This window comes from Aethalodelphis obliquidens, unplaced genomic scaffold (assembly GCF_003676395.1).
Source record: "Aethalodelphis obliquidens isolate GAN/ISIS:26980383/991018 unplaced genomic scaffold, ASM367639v1 scaffold119, whole genome shotgun sequence".
NCBI classification, from domain to species: Eukaryota; Metazoa; Chordata; class Mammalia; order Artiodactyla; family Delphinidae; genus Aethalodelphis; species Aethalodelphis obliquidens.
The window spans coordinates 1,069,986-1,090,845 of NW_020838063.1; the positions used below are offsets into that span (position 1 = coordinate 1,069,986).

Here is a 20,860-nt window from a genome sequence, read left to right on the forward strand (position 1 = left end):
ATATGACTTATTTGAGTACATGTCTATGCAAGTCCTTTGCCCATTATTTTTAATCAAGTTATTTGTTTTTTTGCTATTGAGTATAGAAGTATCTTATATATTTTGGAAATTAACCCCTTATCGGATATATAGTTTGCAAATATTTTCTCCCATTGCATAGATTGCATTTTTAATCTGTTGTTTCTTTCCTTTGCTGTGCTGAAACATTTTAGTTTGATGTAGTCCTATTTTTCTACTTTTGCTTTGTTGCCTATGCTTTTGGTATCATATCCAAGACATCATTGTCAAGATTTTTCCCTCTTTTCTTCTAGGAGTTTTACAGTTTCAAGTCATACATTTAAGTCTTCAGTGCACTTTGCATTGATTTTCATGTATGGTGTAAGGTAGAAGTTCAATTTCGTTCCTTTTCATGTGGATATCCACTTTTCACAGAACCATTTGTTGAGTAAACTATATTTTCCCCATTGTGTACTCTTGGCAGCCTTGTCAAAGATATGTTGACTGTATATGTGTGGGTTTCTTCTGGGCTCTCCCTCATGTTCAATTGGTCTATATGTCTGTCTTTATGCCAGCACCATACTGTTTTAATTACTGTAGCTTCATAGTATACTTTGAAACAGGAATTGTGATGCCTCCAGCTTTGTTCTTCTCCCTCAAGATTGCTTTAGCTATTATGGGTCTTTTGTGTTTCCACATGAATTCTAGGATTGATTTTTTTGTTTCTTTAAAAAATGCCATTGGGATTTTGATTGGATTGCATTGAATCTGTAGATGACTTTGGGTGTGAATGGGCATTTAACAACATTAAGCCTTCCACTACAAGAAAAGTAAACTGCAGACCAATATCCCTAACAAAATACATGGGAAAATCCTCAATAAAACACTAGTAAACAAAATTCAACAGTACAATAAAAGGATCATACACCATGACCAAGTGGGATTTATCCCTGGGATACAAGGATTGTTCAATATATATAAATCAATTAATGTGATACACCACACTAACAAAATGAAGGAAAAAAATCACACGATCATCTTTATAGAGGCAGAAAAATCATTTGACACAATTCAACACCCTTTTATGATAAAAACTATCAAGGTATAGAAGGAAATTACCTCAACATAATAAAGGCCATGTATGGAAGGCTCACAGTTAACATCATAGTTAATGGGGAGAAGCTGAAAGCTTTTTCTCTAAGATCAGGTACAAGAAGGATGCCCACTTTCAACACTTCTAGTCAAAATAGTAGTGGAAGTCCTAGCTAGAGCAATTAGGCTTAATTAATTAATTAATGCCTCCAAATCAGGAAGGAAGAAGTAAAATTATTCCTGTTTCCAGATAACATCATCTCATGTATAGAAAACCCTAAAGACTCCACCAAAAGCTCTTACATCTAATAAATGAATTCAGTAAATTAGTAGGATACAAAGTCAACACAAAAAAGAAGTTGTGTTTCTATACACTAACAACAACCTCTCTGAAAAAGAAATTAAGCAAACAATCCCATTTACAGTTGCATCAGAAAGAATATAATACTTAGGAATAAACTTAACCAAGGAGGTAAAAGACTGGTACATGGAAAACTACAAAATATTGCTGAAAGAAATTAAAGAAGACACAAATAAATAGGCATTCTGTGTTCATGGAACAGAAGACAATGTTGATAAAATATCCATTTTACTGAAAGCCATCTGTAGACTCAATATGATCCTATTAAAACTCCAATGACATTTTTTACAGAAATTGAAAAAAAGGACAATCCTAAAATTCATGAGGATCCACAATACACCCATGAGAGAGAAGAACAAAGCTGGAGGCATCACAATTCCTGATTCTAAATATATTACAAAGCTACAGTAATTAAAACAGTATGGTGCTGGCATAAAGACAGACATATAGACTAATGGAATAGGATAGGGAGCTCAGAAATAAACCTACATGTATATATTCAACATATCTTCAACAAGGGTCCCAAGAATACACAATTGGGAAAGGATAGTTTTTCAATGAATGGTGTTGTGAAAACTGGATATCCACATGCAAAAGAATGAAATTGAACTCCTACCTTATACCATACATGAAAATCAGTTCAAAGTGAACTGGAGGCTTAAACATATGATTGGAGACTGTAAAAATACTAGAAGAAAACATTGGAGAAATACTTCTTGACATTGTTCTTTGGCAATGATTTCTTGAATATGACACCAAAAACATGGACAGCAAAGCAAAAATAGACAAGTGGGACTACATACAACGAAAAAGCTTATGCACAGCAAAGGAAAGAAACAACAGAACAAAAAGACAACCTATTAAATGGGAGAAAATATTTGCAAACCATATATCTGATAATTTCCAAAATATATAAGGATCTCCTACAACTCAATTAGCCAAAAACCAAGTAACTCAATTAAAAAATTCACAAAGAACTTGCACAGACATCTTGGTTATTTCATTAATTACTTACTTTTTGCCATTCAATTTTTTTTTCTTCTGAAAGTTTCGTTAAGTCTATATACATTTTCTGTTGTAATCACTTATCTTTGACTCATTTTTTTTCTTTTCTTTGTGTTTTTGCTTTTGGTTGTGAAATATCTTTCCACTTTATACTATATTTTATTCAACCATTCTCCATTTAACAGCCTCTTAACTCATAATCTCACTTTTTTGCCCCTCTATACATTGAAATGCATTGTTGTAAGTCTTTGTCCAAGTTTCTGACCACTTTCCTTTTTTTGCTTTTCAAAACTTTTGATATATCTTGGCAAAATTACTCTTCCAGAAAATTTGTACTAATTTATACATTTAAGAAAGGTCTATGTTTCTCATAACAAAGTCATGTATTTTTTATGTTATAGGCTTTGAAATTTCTGAAAATCAGAAGAGGCAGGCTGCAATGACTGTGAGAAAAGTCCCGAAACAAAAAGGTAAAACTGCCTTTAACTACAAACTCCCTGACCTCACCCACTCTCGTTGTGAGACTGAGAAGCCATAGGCTATGTGCTTGCATATTCCTAGGCTTGTTTCCATGCTAAAGTTCACTTGGGGTGGTGGGAAATGACCAGATACCCAGGTGTCCCTGATGACAGTTGGCAAATGGTCTTAAAAGACTTAAGGTTTAGGAGTGAATAATTTAAGGCAGTCATGTCCAAAGATAGTGCATTGGGTACAGGTAAAAATAGAACCTCTGTTTCCTTTATTTTCACTTAAATAAAAGAAACTAAACTTTACTAACAATTTTGAAACAGTTGGACAATAGTAAATTTGTAGAATTTATTAATATGTATAAATATATTAGGGTTATGTGCATAACAATTCTTTCATTGGTTTGGGAGCATTTGTGAAATCAGGAACCCCAAATCAGAATGGACAACTTCAAACTGAACCTAGACAGAAGATTCAGATAGTTATTCTCTTTTTGAACCATAAAGTATTTAAAAAAGAAAAATACCTTGGGGATCAATCTGAATATGAAATGAAGCTTTATTTTCTCATTTTCCTGAACTAGAAAAAATTAAAATGCTTAATTAAACAAAAGCTAGGAACTATCCCTTCTTTTTTTCGAGAACCTATTCAGTACCAGTCATTCTATATAAGTTCCTTCATTTCATTTTTATGGTACCCCTGAAAAGGCAGGCATTATTAGCCCCATTTTCCAGATGAAGAAACTGAGGATCTTTGGGATAAAGTGACTCTGAACTTAAGTCAGCTTGACTCCAAGTCCTCTGATCTCTCCTCTCCATCTCAGGGTTCTGATGATCCTCCATGATGGGAAAACACAGCTCACTTTTTTGTCTTGCCTCAATTACTGACAGCTCTTTCTATTACTGACAGCCACTATCATTGTCCCCAGGGTAGGCAATCTTTTTTTTTTTAACATCTTTATTGGGGTATAATTGCTTTACAATGGTGTGTTAGTTTCTGCTTTATAACAAAGTGAATCAGTTATACATATACATATGTTCCCATATCTCTTCCCTCTTGCACCTCCCTCCCTCCCACCCTCCCTATCCCTCCAGACGGTCACAAAGCACCGAGCTGATCTCCCTGTGCTATGTGGCTGCTTCCCACTAGCTATCTACCTTACGTTTGGTAGTGTATATATGTCCATGCCTCTTTCTCGCTTTGTCACAGCTCACCCTTCCCCCTCCCCATATCCTCAAGTCCGTTCTCCAGTAAGTCTGTGTCTTTATTCCTGTCTTACCCCTAGGTTCTTCATGACATTTTTTTTCTTAAATTCCATATATATGTGTTAGCATATGGTATTTGTCTTTCTCTTTCTGACTTACTTCACTCTGTATGACAGACTCTAGGTCTATGCACCTCATTACAAATAGCTCAATTTCATTTCTTTTTATGGCTGAGTAATATTCCATTGTATATATGTGCCACATCTTCTTTATCCATTCATCTGATGATGGGCACTTAGGTTGTTTCCATCTCTGGGCTATTGTAAATAGAGCTGCAATGAACATTTTGGTACATGACTCTTAATGAGACTTCACTTTCCCTAGGTCCTCCCTTGTGCTCTTTTAAAGGGCTGTTTGGTTCAGAATGAGTCACCATATAAAATGATCAGATTCAAGTTGCCTGAAATTCTAGCAGCCACATAAAGCACCCTTAATTATTCCTAATGAGGTTCCTTTTCATTGAGGAGGCTGAGTGCCTGTGAAGATCTGATTTCCAGTTGAGGAGTGCACCTGGCTTGGGCCTCTGGCTAGACATGGCCTTCCTTCCAACTGTTTGTTGCTTCTTACTCTTGGGAGGCCCTCACTGGCACTTTCCCTCATCATGGAAATATGATTCACTTTAGATAGGGAATTAAAGGCAACCACTTCTAACTTCTTAGGCGTGAAAACATGATAATTTAGAAAGTAATCTGGAGTTCATAACAGTAAGTCTATGATCTATATGAATAGTAGAATCCTTTGAGAGAATGTGCTTCTTCCTTAGAGATATAAGCCCCAGCCACCTGGACAGTCCTCAGGTTACAAAGTGGTTACTGTCCTACTGGCCCACCTCTGTCTCCTGGAGGCTCTCACCTCCTGAGCTTCTCTCACTCTGAATTCCTCCACTGTCTCTACCACACTAACCTTCATGATGGGATGGTGTTCCTTTACTTCAGCCCAAGTTCCCTCAAGTCTATCTGAGACTGGCTTATCTTTTCACTGAGAAACCATAAAGCAGAGGAACATGCACAAAGCAACGAACTAGAAAACAATCCTACTCGCTCATACCAAACCTTTGTGTCAGGTTCCTTCTCTGCCTTGTCTCAAGGCTATCCCTTGCATGTCTTCTCTTGTCTCCCAATATTTAAACAATGGTTCACCTAAACAGCTTTCCATGTTTAATAGCAATCCTGAAGTCTTCAAAGAAACTTATCTAGTCTTAAACTTCACAGAATTCCTAAAAATTGATTCCCTTATTTCTATTTCGAGTTTTCAAGGCTCTCCTAGTCCAGGGCTGTGGTAACTGATATATTTTGAGACTCAAGGGCACTACACATGTAGAAGTGATTGTACAGCTTAGTAGTACAATAGTTTTATCATATACATAGGAAGAGCAAGAAGGGAGTTCTCTCAGATACCTGAGAAAGCCAGCTTTCTTAATCCTGCCAATAACTCCTTCCTGGAAGTGATGGGGAGCATTGTTGTTAGGATTTCTCTAGTTCAGATTTAATACAGATTCCAACACAATCTGTAATGCCATGGGACCTTATTAACTCAGTCTACTCTTCTAGAGAAGGGGAAGCCTGGCTGGAAGAAAAGCAGAGAGGACAGAGCCTAGCTCCAAGGGAGGCCTTTTCACTTTACATTTGCCTTTTTACACTGCATTGTTTTTAAGAATTGATATATAACTTCTTGAGAGTTGGTTGCTAATTCCTGGTTCATCAACCCATTTCAGTTTGTCATCATGGAGCTCCCTAGGGCCATGAGTACAGTCCCAATCTCCAGAGGCTTTAGGGCCAGCTCAAAATCAAATGAGTACCCCAGAATAACTAAAATAAACTTGAAATAGAATAAAGTTTGAATAATAAGTCTACCCTGATTTGAAAACTAATTATATAGCTACAATAACCAAGACAGTCTGGTGTTCGTAGAGGGATAGACATGTTAGATCAATGGAACAGAATAGAGAAACCAAAAACAGACCTACACAAATATGCCCAACTGATTTTTCACAAAGGTACAAAAGCAATTCAGTGGAGGAAGGATGCCTTTTAAACAAATGGCACTGAAGCAATTGGGCTTCCACAGGCCGAAAGTAAAAATAATCTCAACCTAATTTCACACCCTATAAAAATTAACTCAAAATAGATAATGAACTTAAATTTAAAGCTACAAAACTTTTAGAAAACAGTAGGAGAAGATCATCAGGATTTAGGTCTAGGCAAAGAAGTTCTTAGAACTGACACCAAAAGCTTGAACTATAAAATAAAAAATTGATAAAATTAACCTCATCAAAATAGAAAATTTTGCCCCATGAAAGACCATGTAAAGAGGATGAAAAAACAAGCTACAGGCTAGGGAATATATTTGCGAACCACGTATCTGACAAAACATTGGTATCTAGAATATATAAAGAACTCTCAAACCTCAATAGTAAGGGCTTCCCTGGTGGCACAGTCGTTGAGAATCTGCATGCCAATACAAGGGACACGGGTTTGAGCCCTGGTCTGGGAAGATCCCACATGTTGCGGAGCAACTAGGCCCATGAGCCACAACTACTGATCCTGTGCATCTGGAGCTTGTGCTCCACAAGAGAGGCCACGACAGTGAGAGGCCCATGCACCGTGATGAAGAGTGGCCCCCACTTGCCGCAACTAGAGAAAGTCCTTGCACAGAAACTAAGACCCAACACAGCCATAAATAAATAAATAAAATTTTAAAAACTCAATAGTAAAAACAAACAAACAAAACTACACACTTCAATTAGAAAATGGGCAAGACAGATAATTCACTGAAGAGGATATATGGATATCAGTTACACACATGAAAAGATGTTCAATATTATTAATCATTGGAAATATGTAAATTAAAACCACAATGAGATGTCATTACATATCTATTACAAAGGCTAAAATAGAAAAAAATTGTGAAAACACCAAATGTTGGCAAGGGTGCATGGAAACAGAATCATTCATACCTTGCTTGTGAGAATGTAAAACAGTACAGCCACTATTTTATGTAATAGTTTGGTAGTTTCTTAAGACATAAAACATACAACTACCAAATGACCCAGCAATGACACATCTGGGCATTTATCCCAGAGAAACAAAAACTTATTGTCACTTGAAAACTTCTAAACAAATACCCATAGCAGCTTTTTCATAATAGCCCAAACTAGAAACAATGTAGATGTCTTTCAATGGGTGTAATTAAGCAGATTCTGGTACATCTATACCATGGAATATAACACATCAATAAAAAGGAGCCAACTATTGGTACATAAACCAACTTGGGATAATTTCTAAGGATTCATGCTGATTGAGAAAAGCCAACATCCAAAGGTTACATATGGTATAACTCCATTTATATAACATTCTTCAGATGATATAATTTGGAAATAGGGAACATATTAGTGCTTGCCAGGGGTTAAGGAGGGAGTAGGGAAAGGAAAGAAGTGAGTGTGGTTATAAAAGAATAACACGAGTAATCCTTGTGATGATAGAAATGTTATGACTCTTGACTGTATCCTGTAACAATGTTAATATCCTAGCTGTAATATTGTAATATAGTTTTGCAAAATGCTATCATTGGAGAAATTGAGTAAAGGGTGCAAGGTATATCTCTATATTTTCTCTTACAACTGCATGTGAATCTACAATGATCTCAAAATAAAAAGCTTAATTTAAAAAATAAAATGAGCACTCCCCAAATTCCCTCCCTAATATCTACATATAATTGTTTGGCCTCTGGAACACTTGTATTTTTGACACTTACCACCTTTGAAAACTGACAACATCCTCAAAATGACAAAATAGTTTTCTACTGTCATCTCCCTAAAGAACACAGATTTTCACCAACAGATGAGAGTTTTTTTGTAAAAGTCTGGGAGTCCAGTGGAGAAGTTCCAGACCAAATAATCTATGATTGGATGTATAGATGAGGCCAGTCAATAAAAACTGGAGGAGGTGACAGCAACACAAGACTAGAAGGAATATGAAAAATCAAGGAAACAAGACATCATCAATGGAATGCAATAATTTCCAGAAGCTGACACACAAAGACCAGGAGATCTGTGATTTGCATGATAAACAATTCAAAATCATTGTTTTAAGGAAGCTCAATGAGCTACAATAGAAACAATTCAACAACATCAGGAAAACATCATGAACAAAATAAGAAATTTAACAGAGTAGAAATCATAAAAAGAACCAAACAAGTTATAGAGCTGAAGAATACAATGTATGAAATGAAAAATACAGTAGACAGCATCAATAGCAGACCTGATGAGCCAGCAGAAAGTATCTGTGAAGTCAAAGAAAGATCATTTGAAATTGACTAGTCAGAGTAGGAAAAAAAAAAAAAGAATCTAAAAGAGTGAAGTATGCCTGTGTGACTTATAGGATAAAATTAAGATTAACAATCTACAAAATATTGGAGTCCCAGAAGAAGAGAGGGAGAAAGGGGAAGAAAGATCATTTAAATAAATAATGACTAGGACTTCCCAATTCTGGGTAGATATTTGAATATCTAAGTTCATGTGGCTCACTGGTCTCCAAACAATTCAACCCAAAATGGTCTTCTCTAAGATACATTATAATAAAGCTGTCTAAAATCAAAGACAAAAAGAGAAGGTTAAGAGCAGCAAGAGAAAAAAACGAATCTCATATGCATGGGAACCTGCATAAGGCTATCAGATTTCTCAACAGAAACCTAGCAGGCAAGGAGAGAGTGGAATGATATATTCAAAGTACTGAAAGAAAATAACACCCAACCAAGAATGCTGTACCCAGAAAAGTTGTCTTCAGAAATAAAGGAGAGAAAAAGAATTTTCCAGACCAAAAAAAAAAAAAAAAAAAAAGCTGAAAGAGTTAATCACCACTAGATTTGTCTTACAATAAATGCTGAAGGTTCTTCAAGCTGAAATGAAAGTATGCTAATTAGTAACACGAAAACGTGAAGAAGAAAATATGACAGGGGCAGGAGACAAGATGGCAGAGTAGAAGGACTTGAGCTTATCTCCTCTCACAAAAACAACAAAATCAAAATTAACTGCTGAATAACCATCGACAAAAAAGACCCCAACCTACCAAAATATGCACTGTACACCCAAAGACAAAGAGGAAGCCACAACGAGATGGTAGGAGGGGTGCTTCTGCAATATAATCAAATCCTATACCCACCAACTGGGCAACCCACAAACTGGAAAATTAATATATCACAGAGGTTCTCCTACAGGAGTGAGAGTTCTGAGCCCCACATCAGTCTCCCCAGCCTGGGGGTCTGGCAATGGGAAGAGGAGCACACAAAACATTTGGCTTTGAAGGCCAGTGGGCTTGAGTCTAGGAGTTCCACAGGACTGGTGGAAACAGACTACACCCTTGGAGGGAGCACACAAGGTTTCACATGCACTGGTACCCAGGGCAAAGCAGTGACTCCATAGGATCCTGGGTCAGACCTACCTGCGGGCCTTGGAGAGTATCCTAGGGAGGCAGGGGTCGGCTGTGGGTCACTGTGGGGACAAGGACACTGGTGGTGGGGTCTCCAAGGAATATTGATCATCATGAGCTCTCCCAGAGGTCATCATATTGACACCAAGACCTGGACAACAGCCTGTAGGATTCAGCACTTGAATGCCTCAGACCAAACAATGAACATGGTGAGAACACAGACCCACCCATCAGCAGACAGGCTGCCTAAAGTTGTCCTGAGCCAACAACCACCTATAAACACACCATTTGCCTTGGCCTTACCCCCAGAGGGACAAGATCTAGCTCCACCCACCAGTGGGCAGACACCAGTCTCTCCCACCAGGAAGCCTGTATAAGCCACTGGTCCCACCTCACCCAGCAAGGTGCAGACACCAGAAGCAAGAAAAGCTACAATCCTGCAGTGTGAGGAATGGAGACCACAAAGACAGAAATCTAAACAAAATGAGATGGCAGAGAAATATGTTCCAGAGGAAAGAACAAGATAAAACCCCAGAAGAACAGCTAAGTGAAGTGGAGATAGGCAACCTATCTGGAAAAGAATCCAGAGTAATGAGAGTATAGATGATTCAAGATGTCAGGAAAAAAAATGGAGCACAGACCAATAGGATACAAGAAATGTTTAATAAAGCGCTAGAAGCTTAAAAGAACAAAGATTAAACAATACAATAACTGCAATGAAAAATGCACTAGAAGGAATCAATAGAAAAAGTGAGGCAGAAGAACAAATAAGTGAGCTGGAAGACAGATTGGGGGAAATTGCTGCTGCAAAACAGAATAAAGAAAAAAAGAATGAAAAGAAATGAGGACAGACTCAGAGACATCTGGGACAACATTAAATGCAAAAACATTTGCATTATAGGGGTCCCAGAAGGAGAAGAGAGAGAGAAATGTCCTGAGAAAATATTTAAAGAGATAATAGCCAAAAACTTCCCTTACATGGGAAAGGAAACACCCACTCAAGACCAGGAAGTGCAGAGAGTCCCATACAGGATAAACCCAAGGAGGGACATACTGAGGCACATATTAATAAAATTGACAAAAAAGGCAGAGAAAATATTAAAAGCAACAAAGGAAAAGCAACAAATAACACACAAGGGAATTTCCATAAAGTTATCAGCTGATTGTTCAACAATAGCTCTGCAGCCCCAAAGGGAGTGGCACGATATATCTAAAGCCATGAAAGGGAAAAAACACAACCAAGAATACTCTACCAAGCAAAGCTCTCATACAGATTCCATGGTAAAACAAATGCTTTACAAAAAAAAGCTAAGAAAATTCACCACCACCAAACCAGCTGTACAACAAATGCTAAGGGGAATTCTCTAGATGGAAAAGAAAAGACCACAACTAGAAACAAGAAAATTATGAATGGGAAAGTGCAACAGTAAAGGCAAACATACAGTAAAGGTAGGCAAGCATCCACACAAAATATGATAACAAAAACAGCAATAGTGAGAAGAGGAGCATACAAATGCAGGATATTGGAAATCCATTTAAAATTAAGAGACCAGCAACTTTAAAAAACCTTGTATATATGTAGTCTGCTATATCAAAACCTCATGGTAAGCGGAAAGCAAAAATCTAGAACAGATACAAACACACAAAAAAAGAAAAAACAATCCAAACACAACAATAAACATAGTCATCAAATCACAAGAGAAGAGAACAAAAAGGGAAGGGAAGAAAAAAGGACTACAGAAACTAATCCAAAACAATTAACAAAATAGCAATAAGAACATACAGATCAGTAATTATCTTAAATGTAAATGGATTAAATCCTCAAACAAAAAGCCATAGACTGGCATAATTGATTTAAAAAAGAAAAAGAAGACGTGGTATATATATGCAATGGAATATTACTCAGCCGTAAAAAGGAACAAAATTGGGTCATTTGTAGAGACATGGATGGACCTAGAGACTGTCATACAGAGTGAAGTATGTCAGAAAGAGAAAAACAAATATCATATATTAACACATATATGTGGAATCTAGAAAAATAGTACAGATGAACCAGTTTGCAAGGCAGAAATAGAGACATAGGTGTAGAGAACAAATGTATGGACACCAAGGGGGAATGGGGGTTGCATGAATTGGGAGAATGGGATTGACATATATACACTAATATGTATAAAATAGAAAACTATCAAGAACCTGTTGTATAACAAAGGGAACTCCACTTCTCTGTGCAGTAGAAACTAACATGACATTGTAAAACAACTATATCCAAATTAAAAAAAAAAAGACACATATATGCTGTCTACAAGAGACCCACATGAAATCTAGAGACACATACAGACTGAAAATGAGGGGATGGAAAAAGGTATTCCATGCAAATGGAAATCAAAAGAAAGCTGGAGTAGTGATACTCATATCAGACAAAATAGACTTTAAAATAAAGATTGTTACAAGAGACAAAAAGGATACCACATAATGAGCAAAGCATCAATCCAAGAAGAAGATATAACAATTGTAAATATTTATGCACCCAACATAGGAGCACCTCAATATATAAGGCAAATTCTTACAGCCATAAAATGAGAAATTGACAGTAACACAATAATATCGGGGCAATTTAACACCCCATTTTCATCAATGGACAGATCATTCAGACAGAAAATCAATAAGGAAACAAAAGCTTAAATGACACATTAGACAAATGGACTTAACTGATATTTATAGAATATTCCATTTAAAAGGAGAAGATGCACATTCTTCTCAAGTGCACATAGAACATTTTCCAGGACAGATAACATGGTGTACCATACAGTAAGCCTCATTATATTTAAGAAAATTGAAATTATATCAAGCCCGCACTCCAACTGCAATGTTGAGATTAGGAATCAACTACATGAAAAAAAAACTGCAAAAAGCAGAAACATGTGGAGGCTAACTATATGTTACTGAACAACAAATGGATCACTGAAGAAATCAAAGAGGAAATTCAAAACTACCTAGAGACAGACGAAAATGAAAACACGATGATCCAAAACGTATGGGATGCAGCAAAAGCAGTTCTAAGAGTGAAGTTTGTAGCAATGCAGTCTTACCTTAGGAACCAAGAAAAATCACAAATAAACAACAAAAATTTACACCGTAAGCAACTAGAGAAATAAGAACAAACAAAATGCAAAGTTAGTACAAGGAAAGAAATCATAAACATCAGAACAGAAACAAATGCAATAGAGATGATGAAAACAAGAGAAAAGACAGTGAAACTAAAAGCTGGTTCTTTGAAAAGATAAACAACATTGATAAACTTTAAGCCAGCCCCATCAAGAAAAAAAGGGATAGGGCTCAGATCACTAAAATTAGATATGAAAAAGAAGTTACTTTGGACAACACAGAAATACAAAGGATCATAAGAGACTACTACAGGCAACTATATGCCAATAAAATGGACAACCTAGAAGAAATGGACAAATCCTTAGAAAGGTAAAACCTCCCAAGACTGAACCAGGAAGAAATAGAAAATATGAATAGAGCAATCACAAGTACTGAAATTGAAACTTATTTTTAAAAATTCAGGGCTTCCCTGGTGGCACAGTGGTTGAGAGTCCGCCTGCCAATGCAGGGAAACGAGTTCGTGCCCTGGTCCGGGAGGATCCCACATGCTGCGGAGCGGCTGGGCCTGTGAGCCATGGCCGCTGAACCTGTGCATCTGGAGCCTGTGCGCTGCAACAGGAGAGGCCACAACAGTGAGAGGCCCGCGTACTGAAAAAAAAAAAAAAAAAACTTCACACAAAAGTCCAACATCAGATGGCTTCACAGGCAAATTCTGTCAAACATTTAGAGAAGAGTTAACACCTATCCTTCTCAAACTCTTCCAAAATATAGCAAGGGGGGACACTCCCTAACTCATTCTACGAGGCCACCATCACCCTAATACCAAAACCAGATGCAGATACCACAAAAAAATAAAATTATAGGCCAATATCACTGAAGAACATAGATGGAAAAATCCTCAACAAAATACTAGCAAAACAAATCCAACAATATGTTAAAAGGATCAACCACTACAATCAAGTGGGATTTATCCCAGGGATACAAGGATTTTTCATTATCCCCAAATTAGTCACTGTGATATACCACATTAACAAATTAAAAAGTATAAAAAAATATGATTATCTCAATAGATGCAGAAAGGCTTTTTACAATTCCAACACCCATTTATGATAAAAGTTGTCCAGAAAGTGGTCATAAATGGAACCTACCTCAACATAATAAAGGCCATATACAACAAACCCACAGCTAACATCACACTCAATGGTAAAAGCTGAAAGCATTTCCTCTAAGATCAGGAACAAGAAAAGGATGTCCACTCTCACCACTTTTATTCAAGTTCTGGGAGTCCTAGCCACAGCAACCAGAGAAGAAAAAGAAATGAGCAGGATCTAAACTGGAAAAGAAGTAAAACTGTCACTGTTTTCAGATGACGTGGTACTATACATTGATGATTCTGAAGACATTACCAGAAAACTACTAGAGCATATCAATGAATTTAATAAAGTTGCAGGATACAAAATTAACACTCAGAAATCACTTGTATTTGTGTACACTAACAGCAAAAATCAGAAAGAAAATAAGGAAACAATCCCATTTACCATCTCATCAAAAAGAATAAAATACCTAGGAATAAACCTACCTAACGAGACAAAAGACCTGTACTCTGAAAACTATAAGACTCTGATGAAAGAAATTGAAGGTAACACAGATGGAAAGATATACCATGTTCTTGGTTTGGAAGAATCAATATTGTCAAAATGACTATACTACCCAAGGCAATCTACAGATTCAATGCAATCCCTATTAATTTACCAATAACATTTTTCACAGAACTAGAACAATTTTTTTTAATTTATATGGAAACAAAAGGCTCTGTATAGCCAAAGTAATCCTGAGAAAGAAAAATGGAGCTGGAGGTATCAGGCTCCCTGACTTCAGACTATACTACAAAACTAAAGTTATCAAAAAGACCTACTGTATAGCTCAGGGAAATCTGATCAATACTCTGTAATAATCTAAATGGGAAATGAATCTGCAAAAGGATATATACATCTGTGTGTATAACTGAATCACTCTGCTGTACACCGGAAACTAACACAAAATTGTTAATCAACTCCGATATAAAACAAAAATTTAAAAAATCATTTCCAAAAATGTATGGTAGTGGCACAAAAACAGAAATATAGATCAGTGGAACAGAATAGAAAGCCCAGAAATAAACCCATGCACCTATGGTCAATTAATCTACGACAAAGGAGGCAAGGAAATACAGTGGACAAAAGACAGTCTCTTCAATGAATGGTGCTGGGGAAACTGGACAGCTACATGTACAAGAATAAAACTAGAACATTCTCTAACACCACACACAAAAATAAACTCAAAGTGGATTAATGACCTAAATGTAAGACCAGATACTATAAAACTCTTTGAGGAAAACATAGGCACAACATTCTTTGACATAAGTTTCAGCAATATCTTTTTGGATCCACCTCCTAGAGTACTGAAAATAAAAACAAAAATAAACAAATGGGACCTAATTAAACTTACAAGCTTTTGCACAGCAAGGAAAACCATAAAAAAAAAGACAACCCACAGAATGGTAGAAAATATTTGCAAATGAAGCAACTGACAAGGGAATAAACTCCAAATATACAAACAGCTCATGCAGCTCACTATCAAAAAAAAATAAACAAACAAACAACCCAATCAAAAAGTGGGCAGAAGATCTAATAGACATCCCTCCAAAGAAGACATATAGATGGCCAAAATCACATGAAAAGATGCTCAACATTGCTAATTATTAGAGAAATGCAAATCAAAACTACAATGAGGTATTACCACAGACCGGTCAGAATGGCCATCATCATAAAGTCTGCAAACAAATGCTGGAGAGGGTGTGGAGTAAAGGGAACCCTCCCACACTGTTGGTGGGAATGTAAATTGGTACAGCCACTATGGAGAACAGTATGGAAGTTCTTTAAAAAACTAAAAATAGAGCTACCATATGATCCAGCAATCCTTCTCCTAGGCATATATCCAGAGAAAACCATAAATCAAAAAGATACATGAAGCACCGAGCTGATCTCCCTGTGCTATTCAGCTGCTTCCCACTAGCTATCTATTTTACATTTGTTAGTAGAGAGGTGGGGGGGGGGGGGGAGATGCAAGAGGGAGGAGAGATGGGAATATATGTTTACGTATAGCTGATTCACTTTGTTATAAAGCTGAAATTAACACACCATTGTAAAGTAATTATACTCCAATAAATATGTTAAAAAAATAAAAAAGAAACATTCACCCCAATGTTCATCGCAGTGCTATTTACAATAGCCAGGACATGGAAGGAACCTAAATGTTCATCAATGGATGAATGGATAAAGATGTGGTACATATATACAATGGGATATTACTCAGCCATAAAAAAGAACAAAATAATGCTATTTGAAGCTACATGGATGGACCTAGTGATTGTCATACTGAGTGAAGTAAGTCAGACAGAGTAAGTCATATATCATATGGTATTGATTATATGTGTAATCTAAAAAATGGTACAAATGAACTTATTTACAAAACAAAAATAGAGTCACAGATATAGAAAACAAACTTATGGTTACCAAAGTGGAAAGGGAGAGAGAGATAAATTGGGAGATTGGGACTGACATATACACACTACTATATATAAAATAAATAACTAATAAGAACCTACTGTATAGTACAGGGAACTCTGCTCAATACTCTGTAATGACCTTTATGGGAAAAGAATCTAAAAAAGAGCAGATATATGTATATGTTTAACTGATTCACTTTGCTATACAACAGAAACTAACACAATATTGTAAATCAACTATATTCCAATAAAAGTGAAGTAAGTCAGAAAGAGAAAGACAAATACCGTATGCTAACACATATATATGGAATTTAAGGGAAAAAAAATGTGAAGAACCTAGGGGTAAGACAGGAATAAAGACACAGACCTACTAGAGAATGGACTTGAGGATATGGGGAGGGGGAAGGGTAAGCTGTGACAAAGTGAGAGAGTGGCATGGACATATATACACTACCAAATGTAAAATAGCTAGTGGGAAGCAGCCGCATAGCACAGGGAGATCAGCTTGGTGCTTTGTGACCACCTAGAGGGGTGGGATAGGGAGGATGGGAGAGAGGGAGACACAAGAGGGAAGAGATATGGGAACATATGTGTATGTATAACTGATTCACTTTGTTATTAAAGCAGAAACTAACACACCATTGTAAAGCGATTATACTCCAATAAAGATGTAAAAAAAAAAAAATAAGCCAAAGACCTAAGTAGACATTTTTCAAAGAAAATATTCCAACAGCCAACAGGTACACGAAAAGTACCTCAGCATCATTCATCATCAGGAAATGCAAATCAAAACCACTATGAGATATTACCTCACACCTTTCAGAAAGGCTGTTATCAAAAGACAAGTGCTGGGAAGGATGTAGAGAAAGGAGACCCTTTTATACTGTTGGTGGGAGTGTAAGTTGGTACAGCTGCTATGGAAAACAGTATGGAGGTTCATTAAAAAATTAAAAATAGAGCTACCGTATAATTCAATTCCAGTTCTGGGTATATATCTAAAGAAAACAAATAACTATCTTGAAGAGCTATCTGTACCCCATATTTGTTACTGCATTATTCATAATAGCCAAGACATAGAAACAACCTAAGTGTCCTTTGACAGATAAATAGATAAAATAAATATATACAAACACACACAATGGAATATTATTCAGCTGTAGAAAGAGGGAAATCTTGTCTTTTCCACATTGTGGACTAACCTGGAAGGTGTTATGCTAAATGAAATAATTCAGACAAAGAAAGACAAATACTGTATGATATCACTCATATGGGGAATCTAATAAAACTGAATTTGTAGAAACAGAGAAGAGATTGATGTTTGCCACATGCAAGGGGTTTTGGGTTGGGGAAATAGGTGAATGTGGTCAAAAGGTAGAGTTTCAGTTATAAAATAAATGAGGTTGAGGAAGTAACATACGGCATGAAGACTAAAGTTAACAAAACTGTATTGTATATTTGAAAGTTGCTAAGAGAGTAGATTGTAAAAGTTCTCATCAAAAGAAAAAACGTGTAACTATGTGAAGTGATGGATGTTAAGTGACCTTAATGTGCTTATCTTTTTGCAGTATATACATATATCAAATCATTATGTTGTACACCTTAATCTTATACAATGTAATATGTCTATTATTGTCTCAAATTAGGGAAAAATACAAAATCTGAGCAGACAAATAACAAGTGAGAAGGTTGAATCAGTAGTCAAACCTCCCAACAAAGGAAAGCCCAGGAACAGATAGATGGTTTCACTGGTGAATTACATGAAACATTTTAAAAAGAATTAACAACAGTCCTTCTCAAACTAGTCAAAAACCTAAAAGGAACACTCTCAAACTCATTTTATGAAGCTAGCATTTCCCCAATACCAAAGCTGGATAAAGATATTACTAGATATCCTTGATGAATATAGATGTAAAAATTCTCAACAAAATACTAGCAAACCAAATTCAACAGCACATAAAAGGATCATGCATCATCATCAAGTGGGATTCATCTCTAGGATGCAGGCATGGTCTACATATGCAAATCAATAAATGTGACACACCACATTTATAGAATGAAAGATAAAAATCACATGATCACCTCAATAGATGCAGAAAAAGCATTTTACAAAATTCAACATCTTTCGTGATAAAAATTCTCAATAAATTGGGTATACAAAGAACATATCTCAATATAATCAATGCCTTTTATGACAAGCTCACCGCTAATAACAATACTCAGAGGTGAAAGTTTGAAAGCTTTTCCTCTAAGTTCAGGAATAAGACAAGGATTCCAAACCTCACCACTCCTATTCAGCATAGCTCTTGAAGTCCTAGCCAGAGCAGTCAGGCAATAAAAAGCAATTAAAGTCAGAAAGTGAGAAGTCAAATTGTCTCTGTTTACAGATGATATGATTTCATACATAGAAAACTCTAAAGACTATCCCAAGAAATAATAATATTAGAATAATAAAGGAATTCAGTAATGTTTCAGGATACAAAATCAGTGTACAGAAATCAGTTGTGTTTCACTAACAGCAAACATCCAAAGGAGAAATTAAGGACATGATCCCCTTTGCAATAGCACAAAATAGTAAAGTACTTAGGAATAGGTTTAGCCAAGAAGGTTAAAGATCTGCACATTGAAATCTAGTAGACATTTATGAAAGAAATTGAAGAAGACACAAATAAATGGAAAGATATTCCATATTCATGGATGATAAGAATTAATATTGTGAAAATGTCCTTACTATATAAAGCCATCTGTATACTTGCTGTAATCCTTATCTCAAATTCCATGGCATTTTTCATAGAAGGAGACAAAACACTCCTAAAATTCATATGGAACCACAAAAGACCCCAATTTACCAAAGCAGTTCTGTTAAAGAAGAACAAAGCTGGGGCAATCATGCATCCCAATTTCAAACTATATTACAAAGCTATAATAATCACAAAAGTATGGTACTAGCATAAAAAACAGCATATAGATCAATGGAACAGAATCAAGAGCCCAATTATAAACCCACACTTATGGTCAACTAATATTTGTCAGGAGGCCAAGAATATTTAGTGGGGGAAAGATAGTCTCTTTTATTAATGGTATTGGGAAAATTGAATGTTTACATGCAAAGGACTGTATTGGACTCCTATATAACACCACTCACAAAAATTAACTCAAAACTGATTAAAGACTTAAGTGTAAGACCCACATCTATAAAATTCCTAGAAGAAAACAGGGTTTTCCCTGTTTTCCCTGTACTCCTCAACATTGATCTTGGCAATGAGTTTTTGAATATGACACCTAAATCAAAAATGAGCAAGTGGGACTACATCAAACTAGAAAGCTTCTGCATAGCAAAAGACAATCAACAAAATGAAAAGGCTACCTATGCAATGGGAGAAACTTTTTTATAAACCATACACCCAAAAAAGACACACACACACGCACACACACACATACACACTGTGGAATACTATTCAACCATAAAAAGAAGGAAATCCTGCCATTTATGGAAATATGGATGGTCTTTAGGGAGTTATGCTGTGTGAAATGTCAGACAGAAAAATACAAATACAATATGTCATTTATATAAGCAATCTGAAAAAGGCAAAATTATAGAAGCAGAAAGTAGGTTGCCAGGGGTTGGGGTTGGGGAAAGTGGGGTGATGTTGGTCAAAGGGCACAAGCTTCTAGTTATATGATGAATTAGTTTTGGAGATATAATGTACAGTATGGTTAATGTAGTTAACAATACGCTATTGTATACTTAAGGTAATTGTGTGAGGTGATGGATGTGCTAACTAACCTTATTGTGGTAATTATTTCACAATATATATGTATAATGAATTATCACATTGCATACCTTAAACTTACACAACATTGTATGTCAGTTACATCTCAATAAAGCTGGAAAACAATAACAAGAACAAAAACAAAACAACAAAATACTGGCTTTTAGAAAAGAAGTGGTTCCTTCCCACTGAAGTGTGAATGTCTTAATATGTTATATGATGGCTTAATATGATACTACTTCCAGGGTAATGGGATCAAGTCATCAAACAAAGGCAAACAGAGAAACTATAATGTTGAAATTTCAGACACTGACCAGCAGATGAGAAAGGTATTTGGGAGCAGCAGAGAGATCACCCTTGCATTCTGAATCATATGCTGTGTTCCTCAGCCTATTCTGTTCTGAATAGAGATAAGGATTAAAAGTGGGCACTAGGTGCTTTGAGAATCCCCTTACTACTTAATTTATACCATTTCCCTTTGATCTCCCGTCTACTCTAGGTGTCACCTCTGCTCGCTCAGTTCCTCCTTCCTACCCACCACCGCAGGACCCGTTAAACCAGGGCCAGTACCTGGTCCCTGATGGCATCGCTCAGTCGCAGGTCTTTGAGTTCACCGAACCCAAGCGCAGCCAGTCACCATTCTGGCAAAACTTCAGCAGGTTAACCCCCTTCAAAAAATAATACCAACAGGGAGGCAGATAATTTTAAAATAAAGTAAATAAAATTATATTTATAGATGGACCTTTTTTCGGAGAAGCACTGTTGAAATTTATATATATATATATATATATATATATATATATATATATATACACACACACACA

At 36.2% G+C, this 20,860-nt stretch overlaps 1 protein-coding gene across 1 annotated transcript in view; it reads left to right on the forward strand.

Moving 5' to 3' along the window:
- ARHGEF9 (Cdc42 guanine nucleotide exchange factor 9) overlaps positions 1-20,777 on the forward strand; it is a 166,257-nt gene extending 145,480 nt beyond the window's left edge. The window contains exons 8-9 of the mRNA XM_027098066.1: positions 2,857-2,925; positions 20,536-20,777. Of these exons, the coding sequence (XP_026953867.1) occupies positions 2,857-2,925; positions 20,536-20,717 (251 nt within the window). The 3' untranslated portion in view covers positions 20,718-20,777. The remainder of the gene's footprint in view (positions 1-2,856; positions 2,926-20,535) is intronic.
- Positions 20,778-20,860: the final 83 nt, after the last annotated feature.